The following is a 15,738-nucleotide window of genomic DNA, read 5'->3' as shown; positions in this document are numbered from 1 at the left end:
CTAATTGCTTGGGGACATTGTAGATATTCTATAAATGTTAATACATGCCCTGGAATTACTTACTGTGAAGAACTTTCTTTGGTGTGGCCTTACCTTGCACCAGCCTGTTTCACTAAAGCAGCAATCGCTTCACTGTGAGAATATGTGATTGAATGGGCCTTTTCATAACTCCTCAGCAAATCCAGCAGACACCTGTGAATTTCCAAACAACAAAACTTGGACTTCTTCATCTGATAAGGATTGAATTGTTTTGAATTTTTATTTTTCCAATATATAAAACAAAATATGCATCAGTTTCATATTTAATTCAGTCTGGGACTTATGTGTGTACGACAGTAATGTGAGGTGCTATGAAGATTTAATTAGCCAACTTTATTTCCACTAATATTATACTAGGTATTATCCAGCTGATTGGTGTGAATATTAAATAACCAGACTGTATTATCGTTCGCAATTTAAATGGGATTTCCTAGGTAATCGCAACATCTATAACTTAGTCAATAGAAACACGAGTTATGTTACTGGACTATTAATCCAGTGTCTAATGATCCAGGAATACGAATTCAAATCATAGCCATCAAAGTAACCTTAAGTATTTTTGATCCAAGTTTTACTTTTTGAATTCTATTTTTGATGGGCTTTTGGGACACTCCAGAAGACCCACCTGAACAACAACTTAAAATTATGAAAAAGAAACAGAAAGTGCTGGAAACGCTCTGCCGGTCAGGCAGCATCTATGATGGAAGGTCATTAACCTGGCATATGAACGCTTTTTCTCTCTCGACAGATGTTGCCTGATCTGGCTTATTAGGAACAAAATGCCTTTTCTTCAAATTCCTACGATAGATTGGGCGAGATTTTCTGGCCTTCCCTCAGCATTTTCCATGGCAGCGGGAAGCTGCGGGACCTTCCGGTCCTGCTGCTGTCACTGGTAATTGCTATTGAAGCCATCCCACACTTCCGGGAAACCTGGGGCAGGAGGTGTGCCACCAATATACCAGAGAATCCCGCCAGAAAGTGAGTGGCCAGAAAATTCCAGCCATTAATTTGCATTCTGCTTTAATTAAGTGTGATCAAAATAATCTTTTAAAAATATTAATAACATTTCAGAATATCAGATATTAGTCATCTGATGCTCTCATAAAACTTATACAGTCCACAAATGTGCAGGTTAGGTTGATTAGTCTTGATAAATTGCCTCTTAGTGTCAGGGGGATTAGCAGGGTAAATAAGTGGGTTACAGGGATAGGCCTGGGTGGGATTGTTGTCGGTGCAGGTTCAATAGGCCGAATGGTCTCCTGCACTGGGATTCTATGATTTCTTAAAAGCTAAAATAAATATAGAGCTATTTAGGACACTATTTCCAAAACACCATGCAGTACTTAATAAATAAGTGTCCAATAATCATTTTAGAATATAGTTATTTATTAAATAATCACAGAGATATGGGGCAGAACAAACCATGTTTGAATTTCAGCAATTTAAGGTAAAAGTTTAAAATGTCTAACAGTGTATTATAGCCCCGGATTACTTATGGACATTTAAGGGAGATATTCATTTTAAAGAAATACAAGCCAATGCACTGAGCAAACGATGGCTGATAGTGTAAAGTGAGTGATCACCTTCCGGAAAATTCTTGTCTGACCAGTCCCAAGAGAACATGGAATGTTGCACCCTAAAGCTTTCAGGGGCCCTCTTCAAAGAGAGATTTGAAAGGGGAAATTGGAAAGATTTAATCTCCTGTGTTTGTGGAGAAAATAGAGGCTGATTATCACATCTCAGCAGACATCTAAAACCCATCTCCTATCGATTTAAGTCTCAGAATATGGAAATGGCCTGACTCAGGGGCAAAACATGTGTTATTTGTTCCCTTTCAGGAATACACAGGAAAACAGGATAAGAAGCTAGCTGCAGACCTGACCCGTGTATACAGGTGCTGATGTGTCAGTGTATGTGGCACAGGAACCAGAAGAGACAGCACTCAGTCACCTCGGCAGCTTGCAGACAATAAAGGATCTTTCTCTCGGTTACTGGAAGGAGCTCAGCAGAAGCCACCATCGAAAGGAAATTGGACAGCTTTCAGCTAACCTGCAGAACCCAGTCTCTCTAATCTAACCGCTAAACTGCCAAAATCCGCTCTATTGGAATCACCCACCTTAACCATTGAATCCCTATAGTGTAGGCGAAGGCACCAACTCTCTGGAAGAGCATCTTACCCAGGCCAACCGCACCCCTCCCCCCCCATCCCCCCAACTATCCCCCACAGTAAGAGATGAAGAGGTGAAGCGAAACCCGAAAGTCGTGGATATTGCCGGCGAGATCCCGTACACATACACTAGGACTAGTATTTCCAGTCCTACACTTTACACTTGTACTTCAATCCCCTTGCAATAAAGGGCAACATTCCATTTGCCTTCCTAATTGCTCGCAGCACTTGCATGCCAAATCCCTGTGTTCTTTGTACAAGCACTCAAGTCTCTTTGAATAACAATACTCACAAGTTTCACATCTTTTTAAAAATATTCTGCTTTTCTATTCTCGTGACAAAAAGGACTGGCTTCACACTTTTCTACATCGTACTCCATCTGCCATCTTGTTGCATATTCACTTAACTTGCCTATGCCTCTTTGGGGCCGATTTTACCAAATCGTCTCTAAGTGCCGGATGCAGTCGTAAATCAGACCCGCGCCCGGCAGCCGTGCTCCAGCGCCCCCATACGCCTTTTTTTGGCGCAGGTCCAGTGGGCGGGGCCTAGTGCATTTGCATCTGTCGGAGCATCAAACTGCGCATGTGCAGTTCGAAGTCGACAGCACTCAGTGCGCCCGAGCGCGAAAGTCAAAGGCAGCCCTGACAGAACTGGTGTCTGCGCTGCCTTTGACTTTCCCTGGTGGCGGTGGGGGGGGGGGGGGGGGGGGGGGCGGGGTAGGGGGTGAGTGGGATGTGATGTCTCTTCCTTGGGGGGGGGGGGGGATCTGACGTCTCTTCCCTGAAGGCTTATAAAAGTAGACGTGTATTATTTTATTCTATCCTCTTTCAAACTAATCGGCCTACTATGTATTTTCTGTTTCATTTCCAATTGCCTGCATTTTACAAATACAGTGAACACACTGGATGAATGAGTTTCCAATAGGAAATGACTCAAGAATTTATAGAAGGAAGTCAGCTTGAACATACCCATCTGTGATGTCAGTGTTGTTTGCCAAAGCCTTGTGTGCAGCCAGGAAAATAGTCTCCAGGAGGATTTTGGTGACACTTCCACCTTTCATGCGGGATGATCCGGTAATTCCTTCAGGCTGAAAGAATTTAATTCCATGTAGCTTTACAGTAATGATCACATTCTGTGCACACAGGAATTTACTTTCTAAATATTTCCAGTCCTACAAGATTATTTGCATACTTTCACCTGAAACACTTTTGTTGTTGTTCCATCGTGCAAGTGAATACAGTCACTGCAGTCTGAATGCTCCAGTGACTTTGCCACATTGTTTCAGATGAAAATGTGAGACTTTTGGTTTAATGGTTAATTAAAACAGAAACACTACCAGAAACTCAAAAATCACTCTACTTTTTAACTTGCCATAAATCTGACCAAGCAATTGTGTAAAACTGTGGGCTGTAATTTTTTGTATGAGAACCTGGCAGGATTACACTAGAACTATGCATGCCAATGCACACCTCTGGTCTGACTTTACGACGATCATCATGTACTGTGTGAGGGGTGGGATAGGAAATATTGTGCATGGAGCAGACAGGCACAGGCACCACTGGGCACATCCCCACCACCCACTTGTCTCCTGCAGTCAGAAATTCAAAAACCTGACTGCCACTGGGAAAACGACAATCTCAATCATGTTCTCCTTAAACCTATTTAAAGGGACAATCAAATTTAAAATAAGGAACATTTTCTTTTCAGACTTCTCCCCCAGATCCCAGCAGTGAGGCGCATATTCATTGATTTTATTTTATTTTGATTTGATTTAATTTATTATTATCACATGTATTAACATACAATGAAAAGTATTGTTTCTTACAGACAAAGCATACCGTTCATAGGGAAGGAAACGAGAGAGTGCAGAATGTAGTGTTAATGTAGTCATAGCTAGGGTGTAGAGAAAGATCAACTTAATGCAAGGTAAGCCCATTCAAAAGTCTGACGGTAGCAGGGAAGAAGCTGTTCTTGAGTCGGTTGGTACGTGGCCTCAGACTTTTGTATCTTGACGGAAGAAGGTGGAACAGAGAATGTCCGGGGTGCGTGGTGTCCTTAACTATGCTGGCTACTTTGCCGAGGCAGCAGGAAGTGTAGACAGAGTCAATGGATGGGAGGCTGGTTTGCGTGATGGATTGGGCTACATTCACGACCTTTTGTAGTTTCTTGCGGTCTTGGGCAGAGCAGGAGCCATACCAAGCTGTGATATAACCAGAAAGAATGCTTTCTATGGTGCATCTGTAAAAGTTGGTGAGAGTCGTAGCTGACATGCCAAATTTCCTTGGTCTTCTGAGAAAGTAGAGTTGGTGGTGGGCTTTCTTAACTATAGTGTCGGCATGGGGGGATCAGGACAGGTTGTTGATGATTTGGACACCTAAAAACTTGAAGCTCTAGACCCTTTCTACTTTGTTCCTGTTGATGTAGTCAGAGGCATGTTCTCCTTTACGCTTCCTGAAGTCGGTGACAATCTCCTTCATTTTGTTGACATTGGGGGAGAGATTATTGTTGCCGCACCAGTTCACCAGATTCTCTATCTCATTCCTGTACTCTGTCTCGTCATTGTTTGAGATCCGACCCACTACAGTTGTTGACAAGAGCTTCATTATATATGTTTTGGCAGCATGGTGGCGCAGTGGTTAACACTGCTGCCTCACAGCGCCAGGGACCCAGGTTCAATTCCAGTCTCGGGTCACTGTCTGTGTGCAGTTTGCACGTTTTCCCCGTGTCTGCATGGGTTTCCTCCGGATGCTCCGGTTTCCTCCCACAGTCCAAAGATGTGCAGGTTAGCTTGATTGGCCATGCCCCTTAGTGTCAAGGGGAACTGGGGTTGATATGTGGAGTTATGGGGGAAGGGTGGGTGGGATTGTTGTCGGTGCAGGCTTGATAAGCCGAATGGCCCCTTTCTGCACTGCCGGGATTACATATATCTTTCTGTCTACTATGTTGGACTCCCTTCTGTTGCTCCTTCCCTTCCTCTCATACAATAGATACCAGAATGTGTTTCCCATTGGGAATACCCCTGTGTTTTTGAGGGAACAAAGGAAGATACAATGGAGTTAGGAATGGCTGGTCCAGAAGCACAGGAGACTCATGGCACCTACTGGTGTAAAGGACTCTGGGATGTACAGATCTAAAATGCTCCTTTCTTTAGCTGGCCCAGGAGCAGTGATTCCAGATGCTGCACTTCACATTGGACGCCATTGAATTACACCACATGCTGCAAGGCACTCTCCAGTCCACTTCCGCCAAAGACATCACCATCAGTGGTCACAATTGCCTTCCACTTTTATGCCACCAAGTCATTCTTGCTGTGTAATGATGTACTTTCAGAGACTTCATTTGTGAGCAACAAGGGATTTAATAACAAGTCACGTAGAGCAGCTGCATGTTTGCAGCTAATTCTAAAATATCTCTACTTAGGAGAACTCCTCCCCTGGGGTGATTCCCCACTCTGAGTCCCAAATGGTCACTCAGGTCAAAGTGACCTTTACACTGCTGTGTTGCCTTTAAGGAGGCATTTACCACATCTCTCTCCCTTTAACTCATTTATACAATATTCAATAACAAATTTACTCGGTCCTAAATTCTAACTAAACATTATATACACGAATGGATAATTATAAATTGATGCTTTGAGGGGTTTTCCTGACCCGTGTCAATCAGTGCAATCCTGCTTTTCTGGGATGCTCCCCGAGACTGACATCGACTGCGATAACGGGCACCTCTTCTGGTACAGGCAGTTCATCACTATTTGCTGCCAAGGAGACATCAGTTATGTCTTTAACTGGTTGATTAGGTACTTCGGTGTTTACAGATTCGGAAACATTTCTTGATGGCAACACTTACTGCTGAAGAGTCTCTCCTACACCACAAGTTGTTTACAAACGATCCATCCCCGTGTCCACTTAGTATGAAACCCACAAAGTTCTAATAGGACTAGACAGGGTAGATGCAGGAAGGATGTTCCCGATGGTGAGGGAGTCCAGGACCAGAGATCACAGTCTAAAGGATAAGGGGTAAATCTCTTAGAACTGAGATGAGGAGAAATTTCTGTATCCAGAGAATGGTAAGCCTACCACAGAAAGCAATTGAGGCCAAAACATTGTGTGTTTTCAAGAAGATTTAAATATAGCTATTGGGGCGAAAGGGATCAAAGGATATGGGGGTAAGGTGGGATCAGAGTTGGATGATCAGCCATGATCACAATGAATGGCGGAGCAGGCTCGTAGGCCGAATGGCTTACTCCTGCTCCTATTTTCTATGTTTCTGTGAAAGGGGTCCAGTCTTAGTGACAATGGGTGGGATTCTCCCAAAAAGATTCTAAATGCTGAATTGGCGGGAAAAATTGTATAAATCACAATTGTTTTTTCAGTGAGAGTTCAGACTCAAATGTCCCTCATTCTGTGCAACGCAGAGGTCACAATCGTAATTATCATTAAAAGCTCAGGGGGCAGGGCCTATTCACACTGGAGTCTGGCAGTTCCGCAGTAGCCCCGATCTGTCAGACTCCCGTTTGCTGGCCAGCTCGATCGCTGGTCAGCCCAGGACCCCGGCAGTGTTGCCCCTACACGGGCCAGCCCCGATCCTCCCCCCCACCCCCATCCCAGAGCATCCCGATACCCAGCCCCTTCCCCAGCAGTGATGATCCCCCCCCTCTCCCTGGCAGACCCCCCCCACCGCCCTCCCCGGCAGGCAGACTGCCCCTGGCAAGCAGACTCCCCTGGCAGGCAGACCCACCCCCCAGGAGGCAGACCCCTACCAGCCTGCCCCAATCGCTGGTCTCTCCCCACCCCCACCGATTGCCACTAAGCCCCACCCACAATAGACCCCCCATCGGCACTGCCCCATGCCCGGTGGGCAGTGCCAAAATGCCCCTGGGCATGGACACTTTGCCCCTTGGGCAGTGCCGGGGCCACAGGCTGGCACTGCCAGGGTGCCCATGCCTAGAGGGCATCGAACCCCACTGCCCGACCCGCTGGGGGGCCCCAATTGCCCCCCCTTCACTCCAGCTGGGTCTCTCACTAGTTCCCCGAACGCGGGGAGCTACTCTAAACCCCGCTGGAATGAAGTACTCCTGGCGGGGTGGGAGCTGCTATCAGGCCTGGAGAATTCAGTCCTGGGCCTTATAATGACATTTAAATGACATGAAAAATAGATTAAAATCACTTAGCTGGTCTTCCCGCCGGTTTCCAGTGTGGTCTCCACCGCGCACGCTCTCTGGCGGTGGGAGACATACATGTGTCAGGAACGCATGTGTGAATCACATGTAATGGCCAACACGCGCATCTCCCAACCTGACACGCCAAAAAGCTTGCATGTTGGGATAGGAGAATCGGGCCCACTGGCTTCAAGGTTCCTCCTGACGTTTTCTTCAGGCCAGATTAGAAAGTTTGGACTGCTCTCTCAGCTAGGCTGTCTGATGTCGAGTGGTTGCAATTGAGCCTTCATTAAATCCACGGGTTCACTAAATGCTTTGGAGTCGAGCACGTTTAGGGCTGTAAGACTGTGAATAAGGTTATAGACCTGACTTCCACAAACACTGAGAAGAATTGCTTTGCATTTCGCCTCCTCCCCTATTTTGTTTACTTGGAAATAATACCCATGGTGCTTGATGTATTGTGTCCAGTCCTTTGTGGAGGAGTCGGATTGGTCTGTTTGCCCCAAAAAGAGGCATTCTGGTGAGTATATTTTTTCCTTTTTCTCAGACTTCGATTAAAACAGAGTATTCACAGGTATTGGGCCAAAGGCAAAAGGATAATTAATCCTTGTCACTCGATGTAATGATGCACTTTCAGAGGCTTCATTAGTGAACAACAAGGGCCTTATCGACTTATCAACAAGTCATGTTGAGCTAGTTCTAAAATACCTCTGCCTTGGGGAACACCTCCTGGGGTGATTTACCATTTTGAGTCCCAATTGGTCACCCAGGGCAGGTGACCCTTACTCTGCTGTGTTGCCCTTAAAAAGACAATCACCACAAGCTGCCACTTCAGGTGTCAGAACATTAACCAATTGGCTTTGTGCAGATATATGAAGCAAATAACAGTTGCACAACTGATTCATGACTTTTCCTGAGGTAGCAGAAGCAGTGTGACAGAGACCTATAGATTTATACAATTTAAGGAGTGATTTATTACTTGCAAGACCATACATGTTTTCTTAAATCCAATTACCTATGTCAACTTGAAAGGATCGCACTTTCTGAATCTCAAGTTTATTTGTGACCAGCTGTATTGCATCATTCAAGTACATTTTGCTCTCCTGATGGCTTGTATGATGCCTTCATTTTAAGAGTGCCTGCTCTCACCCAGAAAAGCACTAGGCAATGTACCGTTAATTATGGCAGTGGGTTGCAGGTCCTGCTGTAGAAAGTGAAACAACTCCTTGACAGCCTTGCTAGAGAAGCCTTGTGCCCTAATACACAACTCCTCAATAAAACAAAGGTACAGTGTATTAACCAGCTCCAAGCTTTTGTTTAGAGGATAAGGATTCCTACAAGAATGCTCCTGCTATCCGGTCTCCCATTCTTCCTGCTAGCCCATCTCCCATTCTCCCTGCTAGCCCATCTCCCATTCTCCCTGCTAGCCCATCTCCCATTCTCCCTGCTAGCCCATCTCCCATTCTCCCTGCTAGCCCATCTCCCATTCTCCCTGCTAGCCCATCTCCCATTCTCCCTGCTAGCCCATCTCCCATTCTCCCTGCTAGCCCATCTCCCATTCTCCCTGCTAGCCCATCTCCCATTCTCCCTGCTAGCCCATCTCCCATTCTCCCTGCTAGCCCATCTCCCATGCTCCCTGCCAGCCCATCTCCCATTCTTCCTGCTATCCAGTCTCCCATTCTTCCTGTTAGCTAGTCTTGCATACTCTCTGCTAATTGGTCTCATTACTTCTCAATGCTCTTTCCTTCAGTTGCTGCTCGTCTTACTCCTTTAGTTAAACTGGAATTCATAGAATCATAGAATTCCTACAGTGCAGAAGGAGGCCATTTGGCCCATCGAGTCTGCACCGACCACAATCCCACCCAGGCCCTATTTCCGTAACCCCACATATTTACCCTGCTAATCCCGACACTGGGGTCAATTTATTATGACCAATCAACCTAACCTGCACATCTTTGGACTGTGGGAGGAAGCTGGAGGAAACCCACGCAGACATGGGGAGAATGTGCAAACTCCATACAGACAGTCACCTGAGGCTGGAATTGAACCCGGGTCCCTGGCACTGTGAGACAGCAGTGCTAACCACTGTGCCACTGTGCCACCCAAATTGTTGGGAGGATGCCCATTTTGGTAAAAAGTGCATTATCAGTACCCCTTAAGATTTCAGAAGCTAATTTAATCTTCAGATACAATCAGTTCACATATAATAAGTTGTCACTCTAACCTATCATTAAAATGTCTCCAAACCCTTTGCAGTGATTTATGTTAGAGCAGATCCCTTTAACTAGTATTGGAGATGACTGCCCCCTGACCTATAAGCCATAAGAAGTAGGAACAGGAATAGCTTGTTTGGCCCCTCAAGCCTGCTCTGCCATTAAATAGGATCATGGCTGACCCAACATTCCTCACGTCCACTTTTCTGCCCTTTCCCCATAACCGTTGATTTCCTTACTGATCAAAAATCTATCTATCTCAGCCTTAAAGATACACAAGGACTCTGCCCCCACAGCTCTCTGTGGAAAGGATTTCCAAAGACTCACAACCCTCAGAGAAGAAATTTATTCTCATCTCAATCTTAAATTGGCACCCCTTTATTCTGAGACTCTGCCCTCTGGTTCTGGACTCTCCCGTGAGGGAAAACATCCTCTCAGCATTTACCCCATCAAGCTCTTTAAGAATCCTATGTTTCAATGAGATCACCGTCTCATTCATCTAAATTCCGCTGAGTAGAGTCCCAATCTATTTAACCTTTCGACATAAGACAATTCCTCCATACCAGGGATCATTCTAGTGAACCTTCTCCGAACTGCTTCCAATTAAATAATGGCCAGGATTCTCCCAGCCTGCTGCACTGCTCGAGCAGCTAGGTGGGCCAGGAGACACCAGTGGGGGGCCTGTAGTGAGTTTCGTGACCAGCGTTACATCGGTCGTGAGTCTCCCAGACGATTTTTTTTAAGCAAAATCAGCTCTGCACCGGAAATCACCACAGTGCTGGTGATCATATTGAAATGAAGATTTCAATATAATTAGTGGGCCCGGGACGGTATTCTCCGAGTCCGCTAGTAACATCCTCCCCCCTCCCCCCACCTACATCAGGAGTGGGTTCTTCCAATGACGTTTACGACTACTCCCCACTAACGGGGAACAGGCGTCCTGGAGGGAACAGCAGCCATTGAGGCCAGTGGCGGGCCTATACTGAGTTTCATGACCAGCGTTACACCGGTCACGAGGTGGTTGGAGCTGGCCGGGGCGTGGGTGGAGGGGTGGGGAGTTTGGGGCTGGTTGGGGAGGAAGGGACATAGGGGCTGGCCCTGGGACGTCTGGGAGGCCATCGATTGGAGGGTTGGGGGTTTGGAAGGCCAGCGATCGGGCGGTTGCGTGGCTGGCCAGTGATCGGAGGCCACTGATGCGCGGGGGGGGGGGCCATTGCGCATGCACCGATCTCCGCTCTGACAGATCGGCGCATGCACAGTGGCCCACTCAGCACTATGCTGCCGGCCTCTCAGGCAGGAATAGGCTCTGCCCCCTGCTTATCAGAGGGAATCACGCTGAGGCATTCTGCATTGCTCAGAGTGTCAGAGATTCATTCCGCTAAGTACACCCAAAAAATGAGCAGGAAATACTCCCATTTTCCCGCATGTTGGACACTTAGATTTTTTGGGGGGAGAATCCCGGCCAATACCTTTCCTTAAATAAGGGGACCAGAACTGCTCACACTACTCCAGATGTGGTCTCACCAGTACCTTGTACAGAGGCAGCAAGACTTCACTACTCTTATACTCAAATCCCCTTGAAATAAGGGCAAACATTCCCTTAGCCTTCCCGATTACCTGCTGCATTTTTGTGCTAGCATTCTGTGCTTCATGCACAAGTAACCCCAAATCCCTCTGTGTTGCAGCTTTTTGCAATTTTTCTCCATTTAAATAATAGTCTGTTCTTTTGTTCTTCCTTTCAAAATGAACAACTTTATATTTTCCCACATTATACTCCATTTGCCAACTTTTTGCCCATTTATTTAACTTACCAATATCTCTTTGTAAACTGTTTGTATCCCTCTCACAACTTGCCTTTCCACCTATTTTTGTGTCGTCTGTAAATTTGGCTACAATACATTCACTTCCTTCCTCCAAGTCATTAATATATATTGTAAACAGTTACGATTCCAGCACTGATCCCTGTGGAACCCCACAGGTTTACAGGTCACCAACCTGAAAACTCATTATCCCCACTCATTGTTCCTTGCCCATTAGCCAATTCTCTATCCATCCAATATGCTACCTTCAACACAATGGGCTTTTATCTTATGACTTAACCTTTTGTGAGGTACCTTGTCGACTGCCTTCTGGAAGTCCAAATACAACACATCCACTGGTTCCCCTCTATCCACTCTGGTTGAGACTTCCTGGAAAATCTCTAATAACTTCGACACAAGTTCCCTTTCATGAAGCCATGCTGACTCTGCTTGATTAGATTGTGATTTTCCAAATGTGCTGCTATTACTTCCTTTATAATTGATTTCAACATTTTCCAACAATAAATGTTAGGCTAATCAGCCTATTGTTACCTGTGTTTTGCCTCCCTCCCTTTTGGAGTAGGAGTGTCACATTGGCAGTTTTCTAATCTTCCAGTATTTCTCCAGAATCCAAGGATTTTTGGAAAATGACAACCAATGGATCCACTATTTCTGTAGCTACTTCTTTAGGATCCTAGGGTGCAAACCATCAAGGCCAGGGGGTTTCTCTGCCTTTAGCCTATTAGTTTGTCTAATATTACTTCTCAAATGATGGTGATGATACTTAATTCCTCCCCCATATTCTTTATTATTAAAGGGATGTTCAAGTATCTTTCACTGTAAAGATTGATGCAAAATATCTGTTCAACTCCTCTGCAATTTCCTTGTTCCCCAAAACCATCTCTCATTTTCTAAGGGGCCTATGTTCAGTTTAACCTTTCTCTTTTTGATTTATTTAAAGAAGCTCTTATTGTCAGTTTTTATATTCCTCGCTAGTTTGCTCTCTTATTTTCTGTCTATTGTCTTTTTAGTCCTCCGTTGCTGGATTCTGAATTTATTCCAGTCTTCAGGTCTATCACTGACTTTTATTTCCATATGTGCTTTTTTTTCCAACTTAATACTCTCCTTAAATTCCTTGGTTAATCACGGTTGGTTTATCCCTCTCTTAGAATCCTTCCTCCCTCCTGGGATATATTTTTGCTGGGAGTCATAAATTGACTCCTTAAAAGCTCCCAGATTTCCTGTTAGTCTATCCACCCAGTCCACTTTAAGAACATAAATAAGAAGTAGGAGCAGGAGTGGGCCATCTGGCCCCTTGAGCCTGCTCCGCCATTCAATAAGCTAACTTTAGCTAACTCTATGCTCATTTCATTGTAATTCCCTTTACTTAAGTTAAACACAGTTGTTTCCAACCCAAGTCTCTCACTTTCAAACTGAATATTAAATTGCAATATCTCCTATATTATTGCTGGTTTTCTTTAAGAGTTCATAATCCAAATGATCAAATCCAAATGCGTGTGTGCAGACTGTACTGGGGCACTGAGTACTTCCATAGCATGTGAGGTCCACCGTAGACTAGATCTATACAATGAGTGAAGAACTCTTGCTGTTGAAGGCTGGGGACAAAAAGAGGCCCTACCCTGCCATGACTGGTTAGCTATTCCAATATAGTGGGCAGGAGGTAGTAATAAATAGCAGCGGGACTTGGAACAATGCAATCTTGGAAGATGCAGCTGTCTCCTCTTACCTTGCTTGTAAGGGGCACTTTGCAACCAAATATGAGCTGGCACCAACTGTCTTGACCATCTTCTTCAATTGGGCATGGGCACTAACTTTAGAGGAACTTTGCTACTTGATGCCAAGTGAAGCCTCTCTCCTCTGCTTTCATTAGGTCAGCAGCATTTCCTCGGCAGCTTCTGAGTCATATTAAGCAATAATTTTCACTCTTGCTTTCAATCAAGACTTTGGCTGTGATTTTCTGACCCTGTTATGGTACGACCTGCTACAGAGGATGCAGCGGGCCTGCCAAAAGTACATTGACTTTCGGTCGGACCGCAATTGAGATCCCGGCAATGAATGGGGCTGGAAAATCCCAGCCAATCTTTTTAGCAAATCAAACAAACTAAATTAAACAAACTGAGGGACAATGCAAGAAGGGCAGCCCCTTAAAGGGGAACCACCTGAACCATAAACAAAGCATACATGAAGCTTAAAACATCGAATCAAAAGGTGATTAAAAGTGTCAATAACACACTCCAGTCCCTACGATGCCAAACGAGCATAGAAGGCTTCAGTGGTGCCCATGGACACTGCATTCTCCATCTTCAGGAACATCCGGCCATGATTGTAGCTGTGGTAGAGGGGCAGACAATCAGGTCAGATGACCCCATTGGTCACCCGCTGCCTGGACCTGTTTATGGCAAGTTTGGTCAAATCCAGGAGCTGAAACTCCCAGCCTTTGCCTTTAAATTGTTCTAGGTGTTTAAACCCTTAGGCAGAATCACATTTTCTGTCCCTGAATAGATATGCTCCCAATCAAAATGTGCTAACAATATTATTCCAATTAACCCAGATACCTTGACTGCTGATGCTAATGCAGTTTGATGGGAATGAAAGGGCAGAGGTCATGCCCCATCATTTTTCCCATGGCAAATATGCCTCAGAGGAAAATATAACCTGATAATTCTAAAGCACTGTACCTGTATATTAATAATTAGTGAAAATAAGAAAATTATATATTTCAAGTTCTACTCAATTATGTTGCATTTACAACATTATTGCATTATTGATAATTATACATTTATTTTCAACTATTAGGAGAATTTGATTTGATTTTGTTACTAATCACCATAACATTTGAATTCATGGATCTGTAACAGAGGTTATTCCACCATCCAATTCATCAGTAACATATGAACCAGTGAAAAGACAATATTTAAGACAGGGATAGATAGGTTCTTGATTGGTGAAGGGATCAACAATTATGGGGAAAAACTGGAAGAATGGGGTTGAGAAATTTATCAGCCATGATTGAATGGCGGAGCAGACTTGATGGGCTGAATGGCTTAGTTCTGCTCCTATATCTGATGGTCTACACAATCATCTTCATAACAGGAAAAACAAAGAAATAGTAAGAAAACTAATTTGGCACTATAATACCAAATTATAAATGACACCTACTACCAAACTTCTGTTTGTCTTAGAAGAACGATTAACTGAATTTGCTGTTGGTGTTTATGTTATTTGAACTGTCTAGTTCCAGTCTCTAATGGATTGAAGGTAGGTGTTATTGCTGCTTTGTTTTTGAAATGCCAGAAACAAGTTTCCCTGAACAACAGCTTTAGTGAATTTGTCAAGAGAAAAACTCATTGAAAGGACATACTTACCCCAACAGCAGGGTTAATGACGAAGGCCTTGTGTAACTTTCCCAGCTTCTGAATTCTTTCTGCCACTTGAAGAAATGTCGAGTGCCATCCCTCGATTTTATCAGATCTTCAAAAGGCAATGTAAAACAACTTTCTTTGTCAATATATGCATTCAAAGTCCAGCACATATTTCATGTGATCCATTCACCATTATTCTTTTGACAGCATTCAAACTTGAAACCAATCTGATAAACAATATTTTCACGATTGTGCTCCATGTGCAGCAAGGTGGCACGGTGGTTAGCACTGCTGCCTCACAGTGCCAGGGACCCGGCTTCGATTCCCGGCTTGGGTCACTGTCTGTGTGGAATTTGCAATGTTCTCCCCATGTCTGCATGGGTTTCCTCCGCATTCTCCGGTTTCCTCCCACAGTCCAAAGATGTACCGGTTAGGTGGATTGGCCGTGCTAAATTGCCCCTTAATGTCAGGGGGACTGGTTAGGGTAAATGCATGGGGTTATGGGGATAGGGCCTGGGTGGGATTGTTGTCGGTGCAGACTCGATGGGCCAAATGGCCTCCTTCTGCACTGTAGGATTCTATGATTCTATGATGAGAAAAATTGATGCCCACACGTTGCCTGGAATGGACTGAACTATAACATTGACAAATATGGGGCAGGGCACTTCAACAACAACATCTTGCATTTATGTCAGGAGATATTTGGTCAAAGTGCTGTTTTTAAGGAGTGTCTTAATAGACAACAGAAAGATCGAGAGGCTGAGAATTAGAGAGGGAATTAGGATACAGCAGCTCAAGGATTGGTCACCAGTGGTGGAGTGATAAAACTGAGGATGTGCAAGAGGTCGCAGATTGAAAAGCAGAGAGATTGCAGAAGGTGGTGGGACTGGAGGGAGTGACAGGGATAGGAAGGGCAAAGCCATGGAGGATTTGAAAACCAGGGTGAAAACTTTAAAATCGAGGCATTGCTGGACTTGGA

The 15,738-nt window shown here is 44.7% G+C and overlaps 2 protein-coding genes across 2 annotated transcripts in view; one reads left to right on the top strand and one right to left on the bottom strand.

The window, feature by feature from the left end:
- Positions 1-15,738, bottom strand: part of gckr (glucokinase (hexokinase 4) regulator) — a 72,351-nt gene that overhangs the window by 29,368 nt on the left and 27,245 nt on the right. The window contains exons 9-11 of the mRNA XM_078212944.1: positions 14,763-14,868; positions 3,175-3,293; positions 94-192 (exon numbers count right to left, since the gene is read on the bottom strand). Of these exons, the coding sequence (XP_078069070.1) occupies positions 94-192; positions 3,175-3,293; positions 14,763-14,868 (324 nt within the window). The remainder of the gene's footprint in view (positions 1-93; positions 193-3,174; positions 3,294-14,762; positions 14,869-15,738) is intronic.
- The window catches only part of LOC144493660 (cerebral cavernous malformations protein 2 homolog), a 440,921-nt gene that overhangs the window by 412,421 nt on the left and 12,762 nt on the right, over positions 1-15,738 (top strand). The window lies entirely within an intron of this gene.

Source organism: Mustelus asterias, chromosome 5 (assembly GCF_964213995.1).
Source record: "Mustelus asterias chromosome 5, sMusAst1.hap1.1, whole genome shotgun sequence".
NCBI classification, from domain to species: Eukaryota; Metazoa; Chordata; class Chondrichthyes; order Carcharhiniformes; family Triakidae; genus Mustelus; species Mustelus asterias.
The sequence above is the reverse complement of the archived record's forward strand: the minus strand, read 5'-3'. Positions and strand labels throughout refer to the sequence as shown.